The following is a 27,660-nucleotide window of genomic DNA, read 5'->3' on the forward strand; positions in this document are numbered from 1 at the left end:
GTGTGAAATCCTGCTAAGGGCATGTGTTAATTTTTTCCTGCGTTATGGATGTTTCTATCTATTTAAGTATTTATCTATATCTATATCTATTATATCGTCGCCTAATACCCACATCACAACACGTGCCTTATTGAGCATAGCTGTGGGTCTAGGTTGATTTGTGTTAGACTTGTCTTATCATACTTATTTGATATATTTAATATAAGGTCATCGTTTCTTCCTCAGTGATGATGTCCTTCAACAGTCAATAAAATGTCTAATTTATGAGAATACAATAATATACATATAGGTACTTGCTGTTGCCCACGAGTTTTTCCGCGTGGATTATTTCCCGAAATACACTTCCAACCCCTTTTTAGGGCTTCGTAGTCAACTAGGAATAGAAACCCTTATAGTTTCGCCATGTCCGTCTGTCTATCCGTCTGTGGTTTTGCTCCGTAATCGTTAGTGCTAGAAAGTTGCAATTAGGCATGGATATATAAACCATGCATGGCGACAGAACGGTAAAGTTAAAACTACTTACATTTTTTTATGGTTTGGTACTTACAAAAAAATATGTGGGAGGTCCCACATATTTTTTTTTTGTCTTAACCCATTGGTGTGGGGTAACATTGGGTAGGTCTTTCAAAACGAATACGGGTCTTTAACAATACTATTTTTAAAAAAATGTATCCGGGGCCTTCTAACTTTGACCCATGGATGGGTCCAAAAAAAATCGTAAAACAAAAACTTTCAGTATTTATTCAATTAAAACTATAGCGAACATGATCGGTCCAGTCGTTTTGAATTATTGAAAAAAATCTTCTTGTCTTACTTTAATACATAGAAAACATAAAGGACGAATAGAACATTCAACTTTTAACGCAAAAAGCGATAGAAATTTTACAGGTGTCGGTGAAATATCAAAAATACTCCAAATTTTCTCATAAATGTCCCATGATTGGTGCTGTTAACCTAAGTAAACGTGGTTTAATAAATCCGCTATCCAAAGCGGGTCTAGAAGAGATCGTTCCGCAACTGACTGTACATTCTGACTTGAATGGAGTTTAAGTAAACCTGTTAGACTTCCTGAAGCTATCATAGACAATCCGTGCCGAGTGGCGTTCACAACAAGTTGGCAGCTCGAAAGTAGGTCGAGAGCTCGAGTGCCAGAGACAATAGCAGGGGAATGCTGTTACGATGTCTTACAGAAGATAGATAGTCCAACTAGAGAGAGAAAAATGGGGACTATGTTTCCTCTGTTTTTTTTTATATGGCTTTTTATTAATTTGCCAGTGTCATGTCGATTTATGTTAACAATAAACAAAAATTTCGGAACGCGAATTCTTACCAGAGCTACAGTTGCTAATCCCTTTTTAAGGTTAACTGGAAGAGATCCCATACAGGGATAAGTTCGCCTTTGTTGTATTTAATTTACTCTGTAACTGTGTTTTTCGTGTTTTTATTTCTATGTACAATAAAGTATATACATACATACATACATACATATTTAATCTTAAGTAAACCTGTTGATTTCCTGCCGCTATCATCAATCATAGACAATCCGCCACTCGGGCGTTCACGTGTTCACAACAAGTTGGCAGCTCGAACCTAGGTCGAGAATTTCAGAATAACTGCTGAAATTATAATTTTATGACTTTTCAAACAACTTTGTCAGTAGAAAAAGGCGCAGATTTCAAATTTTCTATGGGACGATAACCCTTCGCGCCTACATTTTTTAAAGTTGCCCCTTTTTTCTACCGAAGGAAATGTCTAAAGCGTTATTAACATACATGGCAACCCTCGACAAGCCTCAAAGGAGGCAGCTATGCGGTGGAATGAGATAGCGATATCGCTTGCTCCCTCTAACGCATAAAAAAAATTTTTATTTCAGATCACAAAGCGATCCATATTTTTTTAGTACCATTTTAGCCTTAACACTATGTTAGTAACTTATATATCTACTTAGACCTACCAATAACTACTTCTATCCAGTACCCAACTGCGTCCCTGACGCTTATCGAGGCTTGCCACGCATGTAAACCAGGCATTACAGAAGATAGGGTAGTCGAACGAGGGGAGAAACTGGTTAAAGCGCTTCACACACTGACGTTTACACAATAAATGTATATTTGCCAACTGCGTGCAAGTCGACACTCCGTTGGGAAGTGTCATGGCGAGCAGATGGCTGACCGCAAGCACACGATTATAATCTGTATTTTATTTACCACCTTGTCACACAACGGAGTCAAGACGTCACACACACACTATACGATAGGGACGCAACCGCAGCTATACATTGGACACGGTAGCAATATCGATAGCGATATTCTACGTATTGCTGTGTCTCTGTCGTCAGTTACAGTTGTTAGATTTGTAGCTGGCCCCCAACGGCTTATCCTTTGTCTATTATTAACTAAAACGGCGCGTGCCACTACCTGCAAAAAAAGGGCCCGGTCACTTTAACCGGTTATTTAATTACAATTCCTATGGTAATTGAAATAAGATTCAAAATGAACAAATGGAAAAATAGTTTGTGATTTCTTGTGTGGTCCCTATACGGTTACTAAGTGCCGGCGAGTCGAACGCTACCGAACCAGCCTAAAATGTGTCCTCGATATGCGTAACAAAGGCGCGTTATCGGAGAGCGCACCTACACTGGTTTTTGAGCATTGGACTAGCCCGCTCTCAGGTGCCAATTAGAATTATACGACCCTTAGTTTTGCAGGTAGTGGCACGCGCCGTTTTAGTTAACAATAGACAAAGGATAAGCCGTTGGGGGCCAGCTACAAGTCTAATGACTATACTGTCTTATTGTCTTAACTGTAGTTTCAGACCACTCTGTCATGCTTGTTTGGTAGAAACCAAATAAATAAATAAAGGTCGAGTGCTTTTGCATGTCTTTGTAGCTGGCGATTATATTGTATTTGAGAACAATTAAAAACTTAAAATCACCCATACAAAAAGCTACACTCCGTCACATATTTTGGGGACAAAAACAAGACAACCAAAAGAATTTTGTCTCAATTAAGTAAAGTGTGTGAAGCGTTTTAATGACACTTTGAAATAGGTCATTTGTCGGTCACTTTTTGTTTGGTAATAAATAAATAAATAAATAAATAAATATTATAGGACATTTTTACACAAATTGACTTAAGTCCCACATTAATGTGGTAGCTTACGCTCAATAAGGCTTGTGTTGAGGGTACTTAGACAACGATATATATAAATATTAATAAATACTTAAATACATAGAAAACACCCATGACTCAGGAACAAATATCCATGCTCATCACACGTATAAATGCCCTTACCAGGATTTGAACCCGGGACCATCAGCTTCGTAGGCAGGGTCACTACCCACTAGGCCAAACCGGTCGTCAAATAAAAATTTCGTAACTGCAATTTTTGTCACTTGTCACTATGCCCGTCACTTTCGCGCTTACATACGTGTTAAAACGTGACAGCCGTGGTGACAAATGATAAAGAGCCGACCATCTTAGCCCTACTGATGAGTCAATTAAATACTGTATATCACGTGAATTTTCGTAGCATTTAGTCACACATTTTTCTATTCATTCGGCGTTTGTCGATGTACGATTGTTATCTTGGATAGGCCCCCTGAATCGCCCAAAGCTCGGTAACCTTCAAGAATAACGACCAAGCTGTTGCCTGAAGTGCCAGAAGTTAGGTAAAACGAAATTTATTATTTGAATATTGTCTCGGGTGAGGCTAACGCATTTTTAGTACCAAAACAACATCGTAAAAGGGACCTTAGGGGAAATCTGGGGAAATTCCGCCTTGTTAACTTGTTGGGTAAAACAGCAAAAGTTTTATCGCAAAATTACGCTTTGCTTTGTGTTTATTTATGTAAACTTTTTGTTTTACATAAATTGAGCGCCTGATAAAAACAACGCAGCAATTTAAATTTGTTATGTTCTCCATCCATACTCTACATATTCGGTGAAACGATAAATATAAGTTTAACAAAAACAAGAAGGCGATTTCAAAATTGTTTTTGTTTTGTGTTTTAATAGCCTTGGTTAAAAATAAAGCCTATGACCGCCGCGTTATTAAAACACATTGATCGGCACTTAGTGTAGTGGCACTGAGTGGTAGGTAGGTACCAAAAAATAAATAAAAGTACTAGTGGTAGGCAAGTTGTGAGATAAATAGAGAGCGCTAGTCGTATAAACGAACTTGGTCATTTTTTGTATGGAGTTATTCAAAGAGTAGTTATAATATATAAGACAGAGTTATCGTTCTTCTCCTAGTGAGTATTGTATTATTTGCTTAATACATTCAGATATTATTTATGGCACCTGTCTTTTAAAGCCGTAGCCCATAACAGACGGGCATATTTCTCTTTCTCGCTCTCACTTATAGCTACGTCCCTAACGGGCATAAATTGACCAGCTCTCGGACCGGACCAAGGTCGCGGCTCGGTACGCCCGTCTATTATAGTTTTAATATTTAAAAAATCTGAATATATTAAATAACCAAAAAGAGTCGGGCTCCGATCCAAGGCTGTCGACTTCCTTAGAAAGACATGACGCTTTATAACTGCGCATGTGTGATCTGATGCTGGGGAAATTATAGAAATCATTATCTCTCAGGATAAATGATGCCTGGATATAATTAGGATTAATATTTTTTTTTTATATGAGACATGCTAATTTAACAACCTCACCCCAACAAAAACATAAAAGAAAAAATACAAAAAGAAATTCCGTCGCCGAGACTTGAACCCAGAACCACTAATTATAACTCGATTACTACCTACCAAAATCCGCCAGGCTAAATCGGTTGTCAATTTTAGTTCTGAGATACAAAAAGAGCGCTACTAGTATAAACGAAGTTTTGAGAGGGACATTTATTTGTATGGAGTTAACGTTCTTCTCCTAGTGAGTATTCTATAGGGAGCGTGCATGAACTGTAGGAGGCAGCACAGGAGCCGTCAGATTTTTGGCGCGAGGCGTAAATGTGATGTTTTTTGTTCCGATGTAGCTCACAAGATGGCAGAACCTACTATGCACAAGAAAACATGTGACGTGTGCATGTGAAAAAATGTGCATGTTTATGGTTCCGATTCAGGCCACAAGATGGCAGACCCTCCAACGCGCACGGTCCCTATTATTTGCTCCGATCTTCTAAAAAAAACCAGCTCAGTGTGTCAGGGCTTAAATTTAACAAATAGCAGTAACTAAACGCGTTTGACATTGCAATGTGACACTGACATGAGTGACATTGACTTTTAGAAACAAAAATCTGAAAAATCTTAATCACCAAAAAATAAACATTCTTTATCAAATATTATGAGTTTCAAAAAATAATATAGTAATATTCAAGTATATTTCTTTAAAATGTCAGCGAAAACTGAGGAAACCCCTCGCGACTGTTTTGGCTGCAGAATTGTCGGAGCTGTGGGCCTGATCGGCATTGGAGGTTATCTTGCAAATTTAGCATTTAAAAACAAAACGCTGCCTGGAAGAATACTAGTTTCTACTTTTTCCCTTAGTAAGTACCTCATTTTATTGTTTTTTTTTTTTTTTGTAATAGCTGTATGAAAGCGAGTAGACAGAATCAACAAAAGTAGTATGTACCTACTTAGTGCACCACTATATCCACTATTACTCGCAACATATTGAGTTTTGTATTCGAAACTTTCACACAGCAACAAATTCCAACTCTAATATTATAAAAAAGTGTATATTAAATAGTAATTTATAGGTGCATAATCAAACATTATTGATGCACAGATGTATTTGTCCTGTTTGATTAATTATTGTTACTTATGTAATAAATTATTATATAAACACTTGACATATGTGTTTATGTTTATGATAAACACATCATATTGTGGACCATTTTAAGTTTATTTGTATCAATAGCATTGTGATATAAAATAGAGAAGGGCTTTAAAAAATATTTGGAACTTAATTGAAGTCTACTTACACTTCAACACAACAAAAGTTATGTAATACTACAAACCAAGGGGTTACCATTTCCAAGAAAATTCCATCCCTCATGTTACCCCTTAGTCGTCTCTACCTCTCAGCGTGGTGTTGGGCTAACAAGTGATTTGAGCAGCGTGCACTAAGGCTGCCCCTATATGTTTGCATTTGTTTAACATGCACGCCACACTCCCTGCACCGCTGCACATCCAACTCGAGCATCCACTCGGGCCTTACACATAGTCATAGTTACTAGTGTATTTCTTCAGGACAAATTAAAAACCCTGAAAATTATACAAAACATTTCAAACCACCTAGGATTTTGACCTATTTAATTTGCTGCATTTGATGAAAATTATTGTCCTTGACTTGGCACAAAATATAGTAGGAGAGCTTGGATGAGGTGGATTTTAGGGTATCTATTTGAGGCAAGCTGAAAATTTGTCCAGTACTTCTCCTATCATACCCTAACTCTGAACTGCAGACATCGCTGGGGGAGTAGAGGTGTAAATCAACTGTTATATTATTTAGATCTTGCGGCCAGACCTAATGACTCAGCATATTTTTTTTAACATTTTAGATATTCTATTTTAACTTGCATAGAATAAGAATTCGTTTATTGTTTACCGTGTCAAACAAGATGTTATAATGATGTGTTATCAAATTAAGAGATAATGAATTAAGTTTGTCTGTTTCAGCATTTGTGAGTCTCGGCATAGCAAGATATAAACAGACTTTCCCATTTGAAAAGAGATCATCACAGGCTGTGGAATGGAAATCATAAAACTTTATAGCTTTATTATTATTTAGTCTTTATTAATGTAAGGTGAAATATAATATGTAGATTAAAAACGCTGTCTTGATTATTTCTTATGTTGCATTGTCAAACCCTCATATATGTATGACCAACGAGAATTTGAAATAGAGGTGGATTGTCAAAGAACATTTTGTAGCCACAGTAAATTTACTGCCATCTTTCACATGATTCATTTGACTTTGATCCTTATTATTTCACAGATATGTGTTAAATTTGTTAAATATCAAAAAGTGGCGCCATCCTACCGGGTATCAGCTATAGGTTGTGGTGCCATCGTTCGAAACCTTTGGCCTTTGATCTACTAGATGACGCCTGGCTTACGGTGGCGTGGAGGAAATTGATTCTTTAGCAATTTGCGGTTCCAGTAAATTTGGTTGTACATACTTATGCTAAGAGCTGTCCAATGTAAAATGAACCACAAACTGCTAAAGAAGCAATTTCCTGTACCGTACGAATATTAAGTCTATCCAAACGAATACACAAAATAAAGGTGCTGATAGACTTGAGTATTCAATTGAGCAGAGCATCAATCATTCGCAGTTTTTAAGGAGATTCGGCGAATTGTTCGACGAATGCTGGTAGATTCTTGCTCATGCTCATTACAAGTGAATGCTCAAGTCTATCAGCACCATAATGGTGTATTTGAATTTGTCTACGCCCCACGTGACCACTGCCATACGTGAGGCTAGGACTAATGGGAAATATAAGAGGCACCTTTTCCCTATCTGTGCCCGGCGGGGATAAATGAGAATACAACAAATTCTGAGATTGAGTTAAACATGTTTAACTATAACGCCAGCTGTGAACGAATGCTAAACTTCCTGGCATATTTCTGGCTCAATGATGCATATAGAACAGACAAACCTGGTGCGCGTTATACTCGTATGAGTTCACAGCGCAACGTGTAGATGGCGTTAATAGTTCATACCAAGACGAGAATTTGAAATAGAGGTGGATTGTCAACTGTCGACGAAAACAATTTACAACTAATATTACAAACTGAAAATAGAGTTTCGATTAAACCGGTTATAATATGTAATAGCTGAAAATTTGTTCAGCATTCATCATCATCAATGTCAGCATTAGACTTTTTGTTCGTCGCGATATCTATTTTCAATCTCAAGTAGCAGTACTTACTGATAAATCCGCTACTTGACGCTAGATTAAGAAAGCTGATGTATGGGGTTAGCACTGTTTTATGCTTACCTACTCTCTATGATAGAAATTGAGTAAAATTATAATTTTTTTTATTATAATCATAATCATAATAATCATATAATTTTTTGCATTCATGTACAACATACCGCGCCAACTGTGAAAGAATCATGAAAGAATGCTGAATTTTCGTACTTACTCTTCAGGCATCATAATGACAGAAAATCAGCATTCGTCAAGTGATGGCGTGACAATAAACAAATGTTTAGCTACACTTTTAGTCTACTGACCTTAGTTGCACGTTATATTAGTTCACAGCGCAAGGTGTAGATGGTGTTAGTACTTAGTTCATATCCGTGGCAAATAACTTTGATTTTGACTCCAGCGACGTACATACAGGGTGAAATTGTATGTCATACCGACCAACTTATACTCAGGGTTGGCCCCGAAACCGCGACAAACCCATAAGAAACTCTAGAAAGTTCGAGTTAAAGTCATGAAATGGGGCTGCCTTTTCGAAGTATTTTACAGATGGCACCAGCATATATAGGTTTTCCTGTTAGTCCCTAGATTTTTGTCTAAATCTTGTTTTTTTTTATCTGGATGCTAGCCGTTTAGCCTAATCTCATAGATCAAAACTAGAGACAGGTAAAACCTATGATAGCGCCATCTATGCGAAACTTTGATAATTAACCTTAACCCCATTAGATACTTAGCTACATATTACTTACCTATAGACTATAGAGTAGAAACTAATAGAGACAAGAGCTCTCCCGTGATGATGAGGCCAATTCAATTACGCGCAACGCCCTTTTATTAGATCTTCAGAGCACCAAAGACTCATAAATAATAAAGATTGGCAATTTCAATAGATAGTCGCATTCCTTTGTTATTGTATTAGATACGGTAGACTGTGTTCTTAAAAATATTATTACTTGCATCTCCACCGCAGCGAGTGTACAGTCGCCATCAGTTAAATCGGAGCGACCAAGGTTTTCGAAAATATCTGAGCAAAGCCATCAAAACGGTAAAATTCATGGTTTTTATACAGACAGTCTCCGTAGCCTATGTACGCATGCAACTCCAGAGGAGTTACAGTTACATACGCGTTGTCGACCCTACACCCCCTCCCCGTCGATGAGCTCTGGCAACCTTGGCAACCTTACTTTCACCGGCAGGAATACAACACTATAAGTATCAGGGTCATGTTCAGGTATTTTTTAGTACCTTGGCCGCTCCGATATATGATGGCGTCTGTAACATACCTAATCAATAACCTGTATTGCAATACAAAAAAAAAACACTTGTATTTCAGAAGGTGCTTAGTGATTTGTGGGGCGTCAGAATCCGCGTTTGAAAATGAAAAATCGTTTATTAGTCACAATCATTGTGTTACAAATTTAGAAATGCTTGGGATCTCCTTAGTAAGAATATCAGTACTTGTGGCAGGAGACCCCGCTCTTCCAGCAGCAAGATAAGGGTATATAAACCAATACAATACACGTTAATTATGTAGGTACAGAAAGTGAAGCCTGACCAGTAACATATGATCATGCGCCATATTGCGGAATTCCATTGGAACTAAATTTTTTGATACTAAACTGATCTGTGATCACCCTATACATGAGACTAACAATTATCATATATTTCTGGTCGGGCTTTAATGAATTACATTATAATTAGGCTAAAGTTATAGTTAAGTTAACAGTTCAATGCAATGTAATAATCGCAGAGTATAGGGGAAATAATTATTTTGCAAATGTGGCGCCATCTACAATGCTAGAAGCGATGGCAGTCTTTTTTGTTTATTTGTCTCTTTATATTGCTTGGCATGAAATGAAGCACATGTCATTATAAAAATATCGATAGGTAAGCTTATCTCGACCTAACGGTTAGGTACTTTCAAAAAGAAGTAACTAAAAATACGACGGTAAGAAAAACTTCCTACAATGTAATTGTAGGATTACAACTTATATAGTGATAGGATTACAACTTGTATACTGTAGTGCGTCAGGCATGTTCGCTGAGGCGCGAACTGACAACTTTTATGCCATCAGGCGAAAAAGAGTGGCCTCATTGCTACGACGCGTGCGCGGCAGCACTAACAGCATGCTGAGGGCATTAGGCGAGCGCCTCGACTGCCCGCTAATTGGGTACTGGATAGGAGTAGTTATTGGTAGGTCTAAGTAGATATATAGGTTACTAACATAGTGTTAAGGCTAAAATGGTACTAACAAAATATGGATGGCTTTGTGATCTGAAATAAAGATTTTTTTTTTTTTTTAATTTAATATGTCGCAGCCAAATTGTAAGAATCCGCCGTTATGTCGACCAGCCTCAGCCGCTCACCTCGCTCGTTCCCGCGCTCCGACACAGCGCAGAGCGAGGCCGAGGGCTTACTACCACGAACCACGTTCGACGTGTTGCCTCCCTGTCACACGTACGAATTTACAAAGAAAGAAAAGAAAGAATATTCCGATTTCGTAATTGCTCTCTAGGGGTAGATATAAAAGTTAATATAAATTGATAAAACAGCAAACCAGCAGACGGACTTTTGGCCATTTTTACTACTTTTCCAAACTTGCCATGGAGCTTATACTTGTATCAGATGACGTAGTAGATCATACGGGCCCCAAATATGCTTTATTTAAGTAGGGGATCATCCATTAATTACGTCACATGTTTAGGGGGCGGGAGGGGGTCAAGAATATGTGACATGGAAGGGGGATCCCGGGACTCGAGTCACAAACTTTGTGACGTCACTTTAACTTCATCAGTAAACGAAAATTTATTTATATTTTTTATTCACTGTACAATTAAATAATATCTTTTTGGAACGAAAATCGTTTTAATTCGTGTAATTTTCTTTCCTAATTGTATTTGTGTTATATTAAATTATTTTTTATTAACATAATGCCTAATTATTGCCGATTTCGTTGAAAAAAAAATTGTCAAAAATGTGACGTCACGCCATCGCCACCTCGGGAGGGATATGCAAAATGTGAGCAAGTGTGACGTAATTAATGGATGAGTCCTAGGCCTAGCGTCAAGCTTTTTCGAACTATTAAGTAATTTCCATCTGATATCCGATATTGCCGATATTGGATCGGGCAGTGTGAAAACCCTCGTAGGGGCATGACTATTCAACATATTCAAGGATTAGGGTTTTCTAGGGCAAAGAGGCTTAAGCTAAGCGTTGGTAATCCGATCATAAGAAGAATTTATTAGCACAAAAAGAACATAAATCATCATACACAAATTAATATATAAATGAACAGAAAATTGTGCTAGAAGGTCTTTACTCAGCATAATGCCACGAAGTGAGTCCTAGCTAGGATTTTCAGTAAAGCCTTGTAAAACTAAAACTAGAATTAGGTGGCACAAATATCCAAGAAAACATAAAAACAGTAAATCACAGCATTAGTCCAACATGAAGTAACAAAAACGTAAGGATAGACCAATGAAAAAAGTGACAAAAAGAGTTATAAAGAATAGCGTAATAAATTTTATATAAACCCATATGTACAGATGTGCTAATGATGATTAGGTTTTTTTTAAATATTATGTCGGTGGCAAACAAGCATACTGCCCGCTGATGGTAAGCAGTCTTCGTAGCCTATGTAAGTTGTACGCCTGCCACTCAGAAATAAGTTTTGCTCGTGTTTTATTTCCAAAATCTGTAATCGTCAATCTTCATTAGTTTAAAATCGAAGGAAGGTCTTCTAAGACTGTTTTCACATAGTAGCACGGGATCTGGTAACTGGCCTCACTGACCCAAAAAGAAAATCCACCCTGTATAGGTATTTGCGAGGCAGACTAAGGAAAATCGTAGTTGTCTTGATAGAAAAATACAGAACCCTAAAAACACTAAAACATGTCTAATTCATTTATTTTCAAATACAGATTTCTGCATGATATAGCGGTACAATTTTAGTATAAAATAGCTAGTCATATATCTGAGGGATTTGTCGAGCAAAATGTTAATCAGAAGTATACTTACAGAGTTATTGAGGTAAAACGAATCTTCAAATCTTCTGTCTGAAGTTTCGCGCGCCATATCTTTTGTTCCTTCTAATTTCCTGGCTTTAAGTCCCGCCTTAAATAATATTACATGCATTAGAGAACCAGTTTTAAAGTTCATAAATATCTAATACCACGCCTTTATTTACGCAGTCTCAAGTTAATGTTGACTGATGGCAGGATTCCCTTTATTAGATTCACGACGCGAGCAGAATATTTAAGGGAACCCAGGCCAATTCGAACGTAACCTGAAATCAGAATCATCGAACGAGCGAGCGAAACGAAGTGAAGTTCTACATTCAACTTGGAACGCACGGCTGGCTAAGGGCACGTCCCGGCATTTCGATGTTTTGAAGATGACCTATCACAGGATAATTTGATGGACAATAACTTAAATGAAATTAGGTAAACGCGTAGTTGAGGGGTAGGGAGAGGGAGATTTTAGTCATAAAATTATTGATTTTTTTTTTTTGTTTGTAAATAGATAATAAAGATTTTTTTTTTTTTTTTTTTTTTTTTTTTTTTTTTTTTTTTTTTTTTTTTTTTTTCATAAGCAGGCTCGATCAAGAGGTTATGGAGCTAGAAGAGCCTAGAAGGCCAAAAAGCTATTTGTGAGGGGTGTTCGATATTACTCCTCAAATTAAGCTCTTCTGATGAAGAATGAAGAACTCCAGGATAGTACTATCGTATTTTTTTTTTATTAACTTAATAACTATATACAGTATCGTTGATGTATTTTTGATAATGTATAATATGTGTAGCCGCTTCGGCTGTACGGTGCAGTCTAATGTAGGTACACGGAGCGGGGAGCCGTGACGTATGTGTGTGACGTCATGTGTCGTCAACCGGTCTTCGTAGGAGTACTTATGTTGCGCCAACAAGGGGTCTTGCTATTCTGGTATATGCATGAAAGTATGGTTGAGTTTGGTATCAAATGAAAGTGCTTGATTTACACATTTATATATATATTTTAATTTACGATTATCAAGAAAAAAATGAAATTCAACAAACATAATCAAAGAGTAAAGCCTGACCAGTAATATATGATCACGCGCCATATTGCAGAATTTCACTAGAACTAAATTATTCATACTAAACTGAACTGTCACCCTATTATATACAAGAGAATAACAGCGCCCCCTTGACAATAATCATTTATTTCTGGTTTTAAGTATATAAAACATAATGTAGGTATTTGACATTTGTCAAGAAAGATTACGGTTTATTTTATTCTCTATGGTAGGTAACTTAAATGTCATCATCACTTACCATCAGGTGTATGGAAGGTAGAGGCAAGGAACAGAATCTCCTTAGGCAGAACTGTTGCAAAAGTGTCCAGCTGTCAGCTATTAATAATAGTTCCAAAACTCTCCTGAGTAGCGCTATAGTAGCTAAGAACCCAGGCGTTATTTGACTGAGTGAAGTGCGCTGTCTATGATTAGATTTTTTTCTCAAGTATTCTAGGTATTGTAGCGCCACCTATTTATGGTTTTTTGTCGGACACTTTTTGGTATATGGAGATTCTGTTCCTTGCCTCTACCTTCCATAATCAGGTGAGATCGTGGTCAAACGTCTGCCTATCCTACATTAAAAAAAATCTATCTGTAAGGGCTCCACAGATCTTGCAATGAATCGCAATCTTTGCCGACTAAGTAGGTGCATTAAATTGATCTATCTTTTTGGTGAACCGCGAGTTCTCAGTTCGCGGCGAGCTACTAGTATTTGAATCATTTGAATGAGTTTCGCCCGCACCAATACATGTAAGGACATGAACGAGCTATATGCACGATGACTAAAGCCTCTCAGTATTCGGAGAGCCTGTTCTACCGTCTGTACAATGGGGAATGTTCTGAAGAACTTTTTGAATTGGTGCCACCGTCACGTTTTTATCACCGCACCTCCCGCCAAAGAAACAAAGGTTATCCTCACTTTCTCGACACGTGGCAAACCAAGAACAAGCGGGCATGTCGCTCGTTTTTGCCCAGAACGTACAAGTTGTGGAATGAGCTACCTACTGAGGTGTTTCCCTTGCGCTATGACATGGGGTTCTTCAAGATGCAGGTATTTAGGGTTCTCAACGGTTGGCAACGCATAGATGGCTCCTCCGATGTTGCCTATGTCCATGGGCGGCGATGACTGCTTCCCATCAGGCGGCTCGTCTGCTCGTTTGCTGCCTATTAAATAAATAAAAAAACATGATTCAAATATTATTTTGTTCTCAGTGTACGTTCGAATTGGCTTATATTTCTCAGCCGGCTGCGAAAAGCGTGAAATCATATTTTATAAATTGAAAAGCAATTTGCAAATACATGAAGACAGCTGAAGTAACGAATTATCGGGTTTCCTGTGGCTTTAGCTTTTTATACTTAGGGCCCGATTCGAAGAATGATTAAGAGATGCTTAAGATCTTGGAAAGAGATTGAAAAGATCGATAACCAAACGATATGTCAAAATTGTCGTTTATTTCGATTCTACTGTCATCTCAATAAGATCTATTTACGATATTTCTAACGTCAAAGTGACATTAGTTGCCCGAATCGTGCTGCTTCTGTCAATTATACGACATACAAACGATAACTAATTGAGAACTTATCTAAATCAGAACTTATCGTTATCTTATCTTTTCGAATCGAATAGGGCCGTTAGGTGGCATTTCCCGTTTTTCTGTTAATTAGCTCAAGGGTGGAGGCAAACACCAGTTCACTGAGTTCACCCATAAAATTAACCCTTGAGATTTCTTACCCTTTTTCGCTCTGCGGCTCTTATAGCTTACTTAAACTGATGAATACGACTGCATTTTGCTCTTCTCAAAAGTTTGCTGATTCCTAGTTTAGCTGATACATGGTAACTTGAGAGGTAGGTAAAGAAATTGTCAAACCAAAATAAGTAGGCAGCGTTGATAGCCCAGACGGTACACGGGTATTTTAAACGTCAAATTTATAGGAAATTATGACGCTTGCGCTGTCTGCTGCTGCAAAATTGCTGCTAAATTATCTTGCTCTGACTCTATGATCATTGTCAAGAGGGCAATGTTATTCTCATGTATGGGGACAGTTCAGTTTAGTGTGAAAAATTTAGTTCCAATGAAATTCCGCAATATGGCGCGTGATCATATATTACTGGTCAGGCTTTACTTTACTCTCTGATTATTTTTGTTGAATTTCGTTTTTATCTTGGTAATTATTTAAGAATCGTAAATTTAAAAAAATGTGTATATATAAATGTGTTAATCGAGCACATTCATTTGATACCAAACTCGATATAATATACCAGAATAGCAAGACCCCTCACAAATAGCTTTTTGGCCTTCTAGGCTCTTCTAGCTCCATAACCTCTTGATCGAGCCTGCTCATAATTTAATGACTAAAATATAATGCCCTCAACTACGCGTTTACCCAATTACATTTAAATAAGAACAAATTCATCTAAGTTATTGTCCATCAAATTATCCTATGATAGTTCATCTTCAAAACATCGAAATGCCGGGACGTGCCCTTATATAGATTAGGCTTTAATACATAATATATCAAAACAGAAAAATCGATTTGGATACCTTCATTTTTCAAGACAGATTATTTTTATATGCATAAAGTATGTAGATATTTTTTTAATAGTTAATATATCACATTAATTTAAGTGTATAATTATTATTTATATTAATTAAATGTAACATTGTAGTAAAGAATTCTTTTTCTTCAATTATTAAAAAAAAAAAAGGAACAGCCTCGGGGGCCATCACTCGACACGAGAGATATAGAAACGTTTTGCTTTGAAAATCACACTCAATTCAGAGTCCGCAGCGCAGCAAGCTCGTTTCTCAAACTTAGTTGTAACGCTGTCATTTTAAAACGAATAGCTAGATTGTTCTAAAACTTTGTACTTATGCCTGTAATTAGTTTATGTAGCTTCAGATACCATAGTTATATAATACAGCGAATTTACGTTTTTCATACAAAACTAGTTTTTTGCTCTAATTACAGGCATAGATGTATATTGAAATATCTCATGTCTTTGTATGTGCAAAGTTTCATTACAATCCAACACGTAGTCACACAACACACACACACACACACACACACAGATCGGCGTCACTTATGCAGAGACTGTGTGGCAGTACCAATAGCATCCTGAAAACGTTGGCAGGTAAGATAGATGCACCACTGCTCATGCACTGGAATGGACTGCATGTGGCAGCCACAGATGCTGAGAAGTGGTGCATCTAGATTGCCTAGTTATATTTATTTTTTTGTACTTGTAGATATATTATTAGATTTATTATTATTATTTTGTATGTCACTAACCTTAATTAATTTTAAGATTTGTTGTAAATACTAACAATTATGGATCTATTGTGGATTCGAATTAAATAAATAATTTAATTGAATTAATATGAGAACGAAGCTCCGTTTGTATGGGAAGGTGAAATTCGGCCGATTTTGCTACGGACTCTTTAAGAGATGAGATGACACACTAGAACGGCCCGTATCCGGGCCGAGGCGTCCGACAGTTTTCTCTAGAAAGCTTCACATGATGATCGACCACTCGTCATAGATCACGAAATGCTGGACGCCTCGGCCGTTCTAGGGAGTTTTCAGAAAATAGTGTATATACCTACTTAGCGTGAGATGTTAATAAAAGTTAATTGCTGTCAGTTTTGTAACGATAATTAAGTATTAAAGTTCAATACAAATAAATAAATACAAATACATTTATTTTCCAAATTGACATGAAATGAATGAATGGTGTATGTGTGTGTGTGTGTGTGTGTGTGTGTGTGAGAGAGAGAGAACCTGTGTATGTGGTGCGTTATTGCAAGGGTTTTAGGATGTAAAAAAAATGGTTTTGATGTTCGATCCATAAACTTTTTTTTGACTATTTTGGGTCCCACAGCTGGGTAAAGGCCTCCCCTTTCTTCCGCCAGATCACGGTTTGGAGCATGTTCCTGCCAGTCTCTGCAAAAAGCGTCGAGGTCATCCCGCCATCTCTTTTTTAGTCTGCCTCTCTGCCCCGGCAAATATGCGGTGTCCATATAAGCGATAAAAAAGGCAAAAAGGTGATTTCGTGCTACAAAACTGACAGTGATTAGCTTTTCTTAATAACTCACGCACACACACTATAAACACACACACACACACACTATATAGTGTATACACTATATAGTGTATACACTATATAGTGTGTGTGTATCTTTTTATTGAGACGATCGGCAAACCATAGTCGGTTGGAGGAGTCGAGGTCTGTATGGGGCTGAAAATAGTGCTAGTTTATATGAACGTGCTCTTAACGAGTTCCAACTATTAGGTATACTTACATCAAACTAACTTGAAAGGTTACTGGATTCAATTAAAACACACAATCAAAGTTTTGCCTCTTCATAAGAAATACACCGTGTTTTTTTCGTTAATTTCAAGGGTGGAATCCTGAACTTAAATTAAGTAATTTTCTCAAAGGTATGCTAATTAACTGAATTTCGGAGATAACCAATAAAAAAACTCTTACAAAGCCCTTACAAGCGTGTACACTGGCCTTAGGGTCTGTTTACATATTGATTAGTGTTTAGTACGAGTTAATACATTTGCTACTTACTAAACGTAATTTCTATCTCGGACGATTGATGTTCGAAATGACATTGATATGTCACAGTTTTCAATTGTTTGGTAGATATAAATGTAATGCCCGTGTTAAAACAACGCTATATGCAACATTACATTATTTTTTATATACTTCTTTTTTTTACTAACTGGCTTTGCCATTTATTACCTTTAACGTACTCACCAATACCCCGAAGTTAACGGAATTCAATAAAACACGGTGTATAAAGCACACAGCGCAAAGTTGTCAATCTTCTCTTAAACTTAATGTAAACATTTGTCTATTAAAGTTTGTAGAACATGGGCGACTACATTTAACCGGCTTAATGCAAAAGACGTCTTATCACGTCAACGGAAAGTCGGGACGTGACGTCATAGACATCAAGAACAACCGTCGGAATTACCACGTTTATTTCCAATTACCCCGATCTAGCAGCAATGTTAGAAGAAACATTATTACTCAATAATATACTCTAATCTATCTCATTTAAATTTAGCTCCACATAAATTATCGTATTCAAATAGCTTTACTTTTTTCTTCATTTTTCTTCATTTACTTATTATTTTCGCGTAGTTTAATGTTGACATTTTGCTGGGTCGTCAGTCATCCGTGGCCACAGCCGGTATTACCCAGTTGAAACGTGACGTGAGATTTAAGGTAAAATAATGAAATTTAATCGCCGTCGCATTCATATCAGAAAACAGCGTGAGTAAACAACCGCGTAACGTTTCGGGGTAAATTTCAAAATGGCAAATATTTATAAAACAAGTCGCACTTCGTACTTTAACAATAAGTACTTACACTACTGCAACGCTACCGAGGCATCTTGCTTACTGTTACTACAGTAGAAAATGCTTCTAGTTTCGAAGTTACCCCGATGCACCTTATGCCCTGCCTCCCACCCCTCCCCTGAGTGCTCTCATATGAAATTGCAACCCTCATTTTACCTCCTTAAGTCCTTAGGGGATTAACTCTTGGATTAAAAATATCCTACGCCCTTTTCCAGGTTATATAGGGTCAATACGTGTAAGTGTGGCATATGGATAAGTGTGGCTAGCCTTCACATTGGGGCCTATTCACACACTTGTATTTATTGCGAGTTCATTTTACTAATCAATGAGTAAACTAAACAGGCCCCAATGTGAAGGTCGCCTCACTTACCTCACATTTTCTTGACCCTAAACATGTGGTGTAATTAATGGATGATCCTCTATACAAACTATGATAAGATAACATTACTTTATTGTCAGAACTGGGTAAAATAAAGTCCAACAGCTTGCGAATTTCGTACATACAATAATAAACTTAAAACTAGTCAAATATACTAAAACAATAACAACAATACTATTTTAATATAATTTTAACCATTAATACACATAAAATATTCATTTAGATTGTATAAACTTTTTATTAATAACCATTTCTCGAGCTTATTTTTAAATGCGATACCATTACCTCAGGAATATATGTAATAACGACTGGTTAATCGTAGTTCTACCTTATACCTACTGGTTTGCTGCTTGAGGCTGCTCGGTAAGTTCGAAAATCTAAGGCCCTCTGTCCGTAACGCAAGTTGTGAATACGCAAATGGACCATGCCGGCTCCGCGTTCAGTTAGGCTCCGCTGGCGCCGACTGTGCAACTCGTTTTCCATTCCACTGTTACATGCTCATGTATCCAAAACAAAAGATGTCATGTCAAGTATAGCTGAAGCGCGTCAACGCGTAGCACAGGCATCGGGCAGTAATACTACTGCGGGGTAACTGCGGAATCGTAGCCACACTTACCCATATTGACCTTACTTTCCTCGCACGTTTGTATCGAATTTCATCAAAATTCGATTTTGCGTGACGAAAGATCAATTAACCAAATATCTACACATAAACTACCTTAAAGGTAACATTTGTACCCAAGATTTTAATTTCGATAGATAGGTTATTATTTGTTTACAATCGTTTTGAAATAATCTTCAAAAGTTTTCATAATAGGCGCTAAATATAGCTTGAGGTTTTAGAACTTAATGAAGAGTCCTTATACGATGTGAAAATGAAAACCGGTAGGTAATAATAATTTGCGTTTTTAAGGTTCCGTACCAAACAGTCCGTTTGTATGTCTGTCGCATTTTTATTACAGTTATAATATATTTATTGAGGAAGATGGAAATCATAATATCTAGTTACGAACTTCATCAAAGAAAAAATGATTGTTTTTACATAACATTATCAGAATTATTACGGGAAAAACATCATCACACTAGTTTGTACGGAACCCTCGGTGCGGACCGGTTTATAAATTGGACTCTTCAAAAGTTATTTACTTCAAAGCTCTAATTTTTTATTTATTTATTAAAATAAGTTTATACAATATACATTTACATTAAATTAATAAAGTCTAACAGAGCCCCTAGTGTAAATTTATTCGATTTCGTAACGTGACGTACGCGTTTGCGTTAAGTCTCATTTAGTATGGAATTCAGAAACAGCGCGCCAAGCGTGACGTTTTGGAAACTCAAAATCCCATACAAAAAGAGACTTATCGCAAACGCGTACGTCACTGTAAAGTATCGAATCGCCATCGAATAAATTTACACTAGGGGTACAGGTTAATTCGAACGTACACTGACATTGACATTAAAATGGTATTTGAATCATTACCGTGCGGTTAGCCTGCGCCAATACGGACAAAAACGAGCAAAATGCACTGTAATTTCATAACACAACAATAACATAATATAGAGACGGTAAAAGGCCTGATGGATTAACCTTAATTCCATGGCGAAGGGGCGCTGCCTTTTATGGGATGCAACTTGTGTCAGCACTTACGCTGCATCCCATTTGAGGCACACCATAAGTTGTGCTGGCTCACCAGTTGAGTCCGCGGCAAAGTCTAAGGGCCTACGCTAGCTGACGCGGGTACACGGAGCGGACGAGCGGGTTAACGAAAAATAGTATGAGCAACGCTAACTGAAGCGGACGCGTGCGACGGATTTCACCTACAAATAGCACCCGCGTGCGTGCGCACGCGGCGGGCGTCCGCGTCAGCTAGCGTAGGCCCTAAGCACGCAAAGTACTCCGCGTTGGAATCAGCTTTATGACTTTGTGCCGGTGGATATTGAGATATGGCCTTGGGGTTCAGAGGCTCGCTGCGTTTTCTGGGAGTTAAAGCGTCACTTGCGAGAAAGGGGCTGCGATCCTCGCTCTGGGTCGTATCTGGTTCAGCAGGTCTTCATTGCGGTTCAGTGAGCAAACGCAGCGGGAATAATGGAGAATTTGAGCCAGGGCGGATTATTTTAGATTTTAGGTTGTAGTTTAAACGTTATTTTAATTATATTTCATTTTAATGTGATATGTTTTATTTAGAAATGTAACTTTGGATTTTTACCATGGTGTAATAAATATTTGAAAGTATTAAAGCAATAAAAAAAATTATAACACGATTCAAATATCATTTTGATGTCAGTGTACGCTGTGTACGTTCAAATTGGCTTATACCTGCTTAAATTCAGCCGTTCCGTGGCCCCGTCCACTGTCCAGGGGATTCACTTGATCTTTTGACTTGAACAAATTGTCAAACGTGAAGTATGCATCGTCAAATGTCACTTCTACAAATTTAAATACTTGATCTGTTGATGAAAATACTAAGATCACTATATAATTATATGCCTTTTTGCTCGATTCCTCATGGACTCTATTATCAGAACTCGAACTTGACAAAAATTTGTCTCGAAAATCTAATTTACTTGACGTAAACGTAATAAATATAAGAGCCTCGGTAGAGAGTACCATTTTGTACCTTTTGGCGTTGAAACCCTAGGTCCATGGGGTCCCAGCGCGCAAAAGTTTTTTGGAGAAATCGCGAAACGTCTGGTTGACGTAACTGGTGACCGAAGAGCTGGCGGCTTCCTCGCACAACGTATCAGTATTGCGATACAACGAGGAAATGCCGCCAGCATCCTTGGTACAATGCCTCAAGGGCCTATTTTAGATATAAGCTAGTTATAGTAATCATCTGTATATATCCATTATTTATATTGTTATTGTCAATAAATAAATAATATTTACTTGACAAACATAGCGAATAGCACAAATCGCCAAACGTGTACTATGCGTCGTTGAAGAGTTCCATTCCGATCATCATCAGCAGTTCCTTGTCATCATTTTTAAATGTAAATGCTTGGTTTGTTAAAGAAAATACAAAAATCACTATATGTATGCCTTTTACATTTGAAGAGTTCCCTCGATTCCTCATGGATCCTATCATCAGAACTGAGTTTTGACAAACGCGGGACCAATCTGTATATATATATATATATATATATATATATATATATATATATAAATTCAAACAAAAAAGTAATTTTCAAAATCGGTTCAGAAATGACGGAGTTATGGAGTAACAAACATAAAAAAAAAATATACAACCGAATTGATAACCTCCTCCTTTTGAAATCTTGAAGTCGGTTAAAAATAAAAGAAATCCGTGCATTCAGTATGCATGCAGGCGTGCAAATATTGTGAAAAACAGGCAATATATACAAATGCATAACATAATACGAATACGTAATACAAAATTTTACTCACTAAAATACATACACTCATAGCTTAAACTCACATAGGTATAACTATAATGTGGTTAAGCCCTTAACGCCACGCCACGCCAATGACCTTCGATCTGAATCCCTTAGTTTTCTAATGTTTTTAGTAGCTAATCATATTGACAGCAACGGCTGTAAGCAATATAGTATTCTAAATTTACTTCAAAGTTCATTATCTTCGAGATATTTGGCATCAAAGTTGAAGAATTTTAGGACAAAAAACTGGGTTTCTGACCATAACTTTTTTGTTAATAAATTTAAAATTAAACTCTCTGACAAATTTTTAGAGACGTCAAAGACGAACCCAAATATGTAGATCTCATATATGTAAGATCCTTCATAGCAATCTAGTAACGAAAATAGTGTTTGTTTAGACAATGTTTAAAAAAATCATAAAAAAATAAGTATTAATTTCTTTCAAAATCCGGCTGACAAAAATTTTTGGTTATATTTATTGCTTGTAAAAATTTGACATGTATACTTAAGTGCCCCTTTGGCCTATTTCCTGAATAAATGTTTTAGTTTGAAAGAGACAAAGGACAGGCAGGCGACGCAAGACCATCAAAGCTTTGTGCGTAATTTGTGTGACCTAGAGGAATTTTGATTACATGTTCCGCACGAAATTGCCGGTCATCCCTGCCTTTGTGGGTTTCGATATTACCTAGTAATTTACCTAACTACCTAGCTAACACGCACACAATACCCGCCTATAAACCAACTATAATAACCATTGAGGCCGACTCAACAGATGGCCTACTGCGAACACCGAAGTCCGCAAATTGCGGGCATCTTTCTCTGTCACTCTAATTACGCCTTAATTGGAGTAAAAGAGGAAGATGCCCGCAATTTAAAAATTTCGGTGCGCGCAGTAAACCCCTGTACTGCGCGCATGTTGACGTCAAGATGCCGCGCAAGAGGTTTGACATAATAGTATTTTACAGTAGGTACATATGATGCTACTTTTCGGCAATAGTGCGTAAATTTTATTAGCACATTATGTAACTATGTCGAAAATTTAAAGGATCATATGTACTGTAAAACTAAGTAATACTATTACGATACAAGTGCAGAAAATAGGAAATTCGCAACGAATGGTGATCAATTAAAACACGACCGAAGGGAGTGTTTTAAATCGGCATGAGTTGCGAATTACCTATTCGCACGTGTATCGTACAACGTTTTACGTTACATATTTATGGCCCTTTAAATGTTCGACACAGTAGGTAACGTAATATGCTAATTTTCGCACTAGTGCGGTAAAGTAGCACCATATGTACCGTTAATAACTATTACTTTAGCCAATCAAAACTTTTAGTCTTTTATTGATCAATTACAACTTTTTTTTAATATAAAAAGACCGAATACCGGCATATAGTATCCAAATAATATCCTCCAACCGCGAAATGTCTGCGGTAAAAACTTTCAACTCCATATATATATTGATTTAAACCAACACGATTTTCATTCATAATTTTAAAACGAATACGGGACTTAATTGCGTAAACTTACGTTTATTATATGGCCTGACGTCTCGAATGTGACGTTACGTTCGTGGTCACAGGCAGACTGGCGAGGAATTGTATCAACATCTTGCTGCGCGGGTTTTGCGAACTACCCGCACTTGATCTTGATTATTCACTTGTACGCTAGGGTTGTCACTTTGCCTACACACAGCACTTATGACATCCGATGGTATGTGTTGGAATGTTTTTTCATCCTTACATTTGCTAATCACTGGACTCCATCTCCAACAACTTTCAACTCCATTTTTACGTCTCATAGAGGTTCAATTTTAATATAAGTTACGGTAAAGGAATTTAATTTTAGTGCCATTTTGTACCTTTTCATAGTGATAATAGTATGAGGTCCCGACAAAGAGTTAAGTATATAAGAGGTTTTCAGAAAAAAATGTACCCATTTTGCTGTAATTATTCTTAATTTTCCATACAAAATGTGTAGTCAGTTTTGTAACGGTTCATACACAATGTATGGTTAACTACGTTACAAAATTGACAATTAAAAGTGGGACACTTTTTTTATTGCTTAAATCGATAGTGCTTCTGAGTAGAAATAACCCAAAATTTGATAGCTTGCCTATACTTTCAGGATTTCAAACTTTTACACAGCGGGTTACGTGAGCGAATAGCTCGCGAACTCAAACGGCGCGGCGCGGTTGAATTCAATCCTTTGATACCTATGGAAGTATCCTACGTGGGCGATCTCGTTGTGAACGCGAATGCCGTTGGGCCGCCGCGCCGCGCCGCGTAGCATCGCGAGTTATTCGCTCACGTAAGCCGCTGCGTTATAAGTGTGAATGGGTTCAAATTTTGCGTCCATGTTCGCTACTACCATAGATAGACTAAACTGCAAGTTCATGTTAATTATAAGAATTTATTTATTTATTTGCCTATTTGTGTGTCCTGCTGGGAAAAGGTCTCCCCTCTCGCTTTCCAATCCTCCCTGTGCTGAGCAAGATCCCGCCAACCCCGCTGAAACTCTTGTCTGCTGCTGTGCCACGACTACTCTGGGGATGCCCGCCAGCTGAGATCATTCATCTGGCAGACATGTCCAACCCAGGCCCACTTTAGCCTAAGAAATTAAATATAAAAATAACGAAGGGCCTTCTTTGGTGTCCAAAAAATACAGAATTCTTAAACGTGTGTAAGTCTTTTATTATGAACGGTACCCCTAGTGTAAATTTTATCGACATCATAACGTGACGAACGCGTTTGCGTTAAGTCTCATTTTGTATAGGATTTTGAGTTTCCAAAACGTCCCGCTTGGCGCGCTCTTTCTAAATCCAATACAAAATGAGACTAAACGCAAACGCGTACGTCACGTTTCAAAATCGAATTTATTTACACTAGGGGTACTGAATGAAAAGAACATATTTTTTCGTCAACTTATATAACATAGCAAGTAGGTAGGGACGACATTATATTGCAACACTCGTAACAGTTAGATAACACGTAAACAATCAAGATAATGCCGCCCGCCAGTCGCGCGCCGCCCGCCCTCCAATCGTGACGTGTCGTGTGTCAAATTGTGTCGAATATTGAACTGTCGAGTGACATTTAACGCCAATGACCAATAGGTAAGTACGTTAGTATTTAAATTGCGCGATCTACATTTTTGTTTTATGACCAAAACTTTTTTGTTACTTTCGAAACTAAATGAAAAGAAAACAAAACTTTATATTGCGTTGAAAGTAAGTGAGAAATTATGATTAACGGCCAAAATGTGAGTTCTTAGTTTGAGAAAGCGTTATGTGCGTTACTTTTTTATCAGTTGAAAAGTCTTTAAAAAAGAGTTGACGAGGCTATTAGGGGTCATCCATTAATTACGTTACACAAAATTTCGTTGCCGTGACGTAATATGTGGACCCTTTAGCAAAAGACCAAATGTATCTAAAAGTGTTTTTATGAAAAATATGTCACTTTTGATGTAACCTGTTTTGTTAGTGTAGTGGTGTGGCCGACATTAGATTGTAACACTTGTACAGTCTGCATCAAAAGTAGAGGATGAAACAACGCCCCTAAGGTCTGCCCTGCTAGAATTATTTTCCAAATATAGATATATCTTTATACTTTTAAAGTAACTAATAATAATTATTATTCAGCCTATATACGTCCCACTGCTGGGCACAGGCCTCTCTCATGCGCGAGAGGGCTCGGGCTATAGTCCCCACGCTAGCCCAATGCGGATTGGGAACTTCACATACACCTTTGAATTTCTTCGCAGATGTAGGCAGGTTTCCTCACGATGTTTTCCTTCACCGAAAAGCTAGTAGAAAATATCAGATGATATTTCGTACATAAGTTCCGAAAAACTCATTGGTACGAGCCGGGGTTTGAACCCGCAACCACCGGATTGAAAGTCGAACGTCATATCCACTCGGCCACCACCGCTTTTAGTAACTATCAAGATTTATTTGTTGTTCTACTTATACATATAGAGATATATATCTTTTCGTTAAGATATTAAAGAATGGTATTGGTACAATATAATAATGGCTTCAGGATGTTGTTGTGGCTACCCCGTTCCTGCAGCGCATCAGGCTCGCCATAATACGAAAAAGAGTTGCCTTGTTGCTCTGCAGAGTGCGGGCCAGCTCCAACCCCATCCTGGCTACGGTAGCGGGCCGATACGACTCACCTATAATGCGGCATTTTGACTATGTCATAATAAAGATAGTTTATTATAGCCAATCGTGCAGTTTAACGCCGCAACGCGATTGGTTGATGAGTTCGCATCACGCGCGCGATTGGTCGCAACTAGTTGCGTAAAGGTGCGACCAGACCGCAGCTTAAAAAACGGTCACGATACGGAATCGCAGTGACGCGTCGTATGCGTACCGTTTTTGACGCATGCTCCCCACACCGCTGCTTAAAATACGCTGACGCACCGTAAATTGATCTGCGTAAAAATCGCAAAACATATTACACGGAGATCTTATGGCAGACACCACACCGGTGACGTAAAAGACGCAAAGATTTGCGAACAAAAAAGATTCGCGTGAAGCACGTCACTTCGATTCCGTACCGTCACCGTTTCGTGAGTGACACACTGAACTAGCGCCATTCTTAGTGCCCGTAAGACCCGTCCTTCGATATATATGTCAAAGACGATTAACTTAATGATCAATGGGTCAGTACTTATACCGGCCCGATTCAAACTTTAAGATACGCCAAACATTTAGATACGATATGGATTAGAAATGTCAGTTAGGGTGTTTCACTATTGTATGGAGAAAAAAACATGATATTTTTCCTGAGCGAACTTACCAATCGAGTCTTTCTACTCCAAAAACTATCTATTTCAATTTACAAACGAATCGAATAACGTTTAAAGGTTGCACAAATTGAAAACGTAGAGGGAGAACCCCATACATTGCGTGAAAATTAACTATGTTCTAAAATAAATAAAAATGTAAGGAACTTTCTTATGAAAGTCCGGACTATAACTGAAATAAACCGGTATTTAGAACCGGTTCCGAGTCTTTGTAAATGATATTTCATCGCGTATCTCCGAACTAGCCAGATAACATGCAGCGTAAACAAGTTGATAACGCCGCCCGCCAGTCGCGCGCCGCCCGCCCTACCACCGTGTCGTGCCCGTGTGATTAACGATTAACCTTTACGACGCCGTTTCAAACACAAAAGCTGTCACTCGGACGCCACTGAACTGTCAAAACTGAAATTGAACTTTGTGCATACGCAGGTAGGTTTATGTTGCTCTGTGGTCTGTGACGGATTAATCAGTCGTTGGCGTTGAACCTGTGTTTCGGATATATCCGTCGTTGGCGTCGAAAAGGTTAATAGGCAAATTCTAAAAAATATAATCTGACACTGATCTGACATCATTTCAATATGAGATGGTTCCAATCGCCTCTAGAGGGCGGAATTGCGCATTACGTCTACCTTTAACAAAAAACGTTACTTTCATCGATCAGTATTATACTGGAAAGAGATCTAATAACTAAAACTCTGATCCAAAAACGTCACTTTTGACACTGATAGATCAGTATCATATTGGAATGAAATTTAATAA

The 27,660-nt window shown here is 37.7% G+C and overlaps 1 protein-coding gene and 1 long non-coding RNA gene across 2 annotated transcripts in view; both read left to right on the plus strand.

The window, feature by feature from the left end:
- The first annotated feature begins 5,117 nt into the window (after window positions 1–5,117).
- On the plus strand, window positions 5,118–6,785 carry LOC133517527 (uncharacterized). Its single transcript, XR_009799381.1, has 2 exons — window positions 5,118–5,496; window positions 6,632–6,785. It is a non-coding gene; the product is annotated as an uncharacterized LOC133517527 (long non-coding RNA).
- A 17,549-nt stretch (window positions 6,786–24,334) lies between these two features.
- The window catches only part of LOC133517336 (synaptotagmin-5-like), a 103,133-nt gene continuing 99,807 nt past the window's right edge, over window positions 24,335–27,660 (plus strand). The window contains exon 1 of the mRNA XM_061850602.1: window positions 24,335–25,204. Coding sequence (XP_061706586.1) covers window positions 25,194–25,204 — 11 coding nt within the window. The 5' untranslated portion in view covers window positions 24,335–25,193. The remainder of the gene's footprint in view (window positions 25,205–27,660) is intronic.

This window comes from Cydia pomonella, chromosome 4 (assembly GCF_033807575.1).
Source record: "Cydia pomonella isolate Wapato2018A chromosome 4, ilCydPomo1, whole genome shotgun sequence".
Lineage (NCBI taxonomy): Eukaryota > Metazoa > Arthropoda > Insecta > Lepidoptera > Tortricidae > Cydia > Cydia pomonella.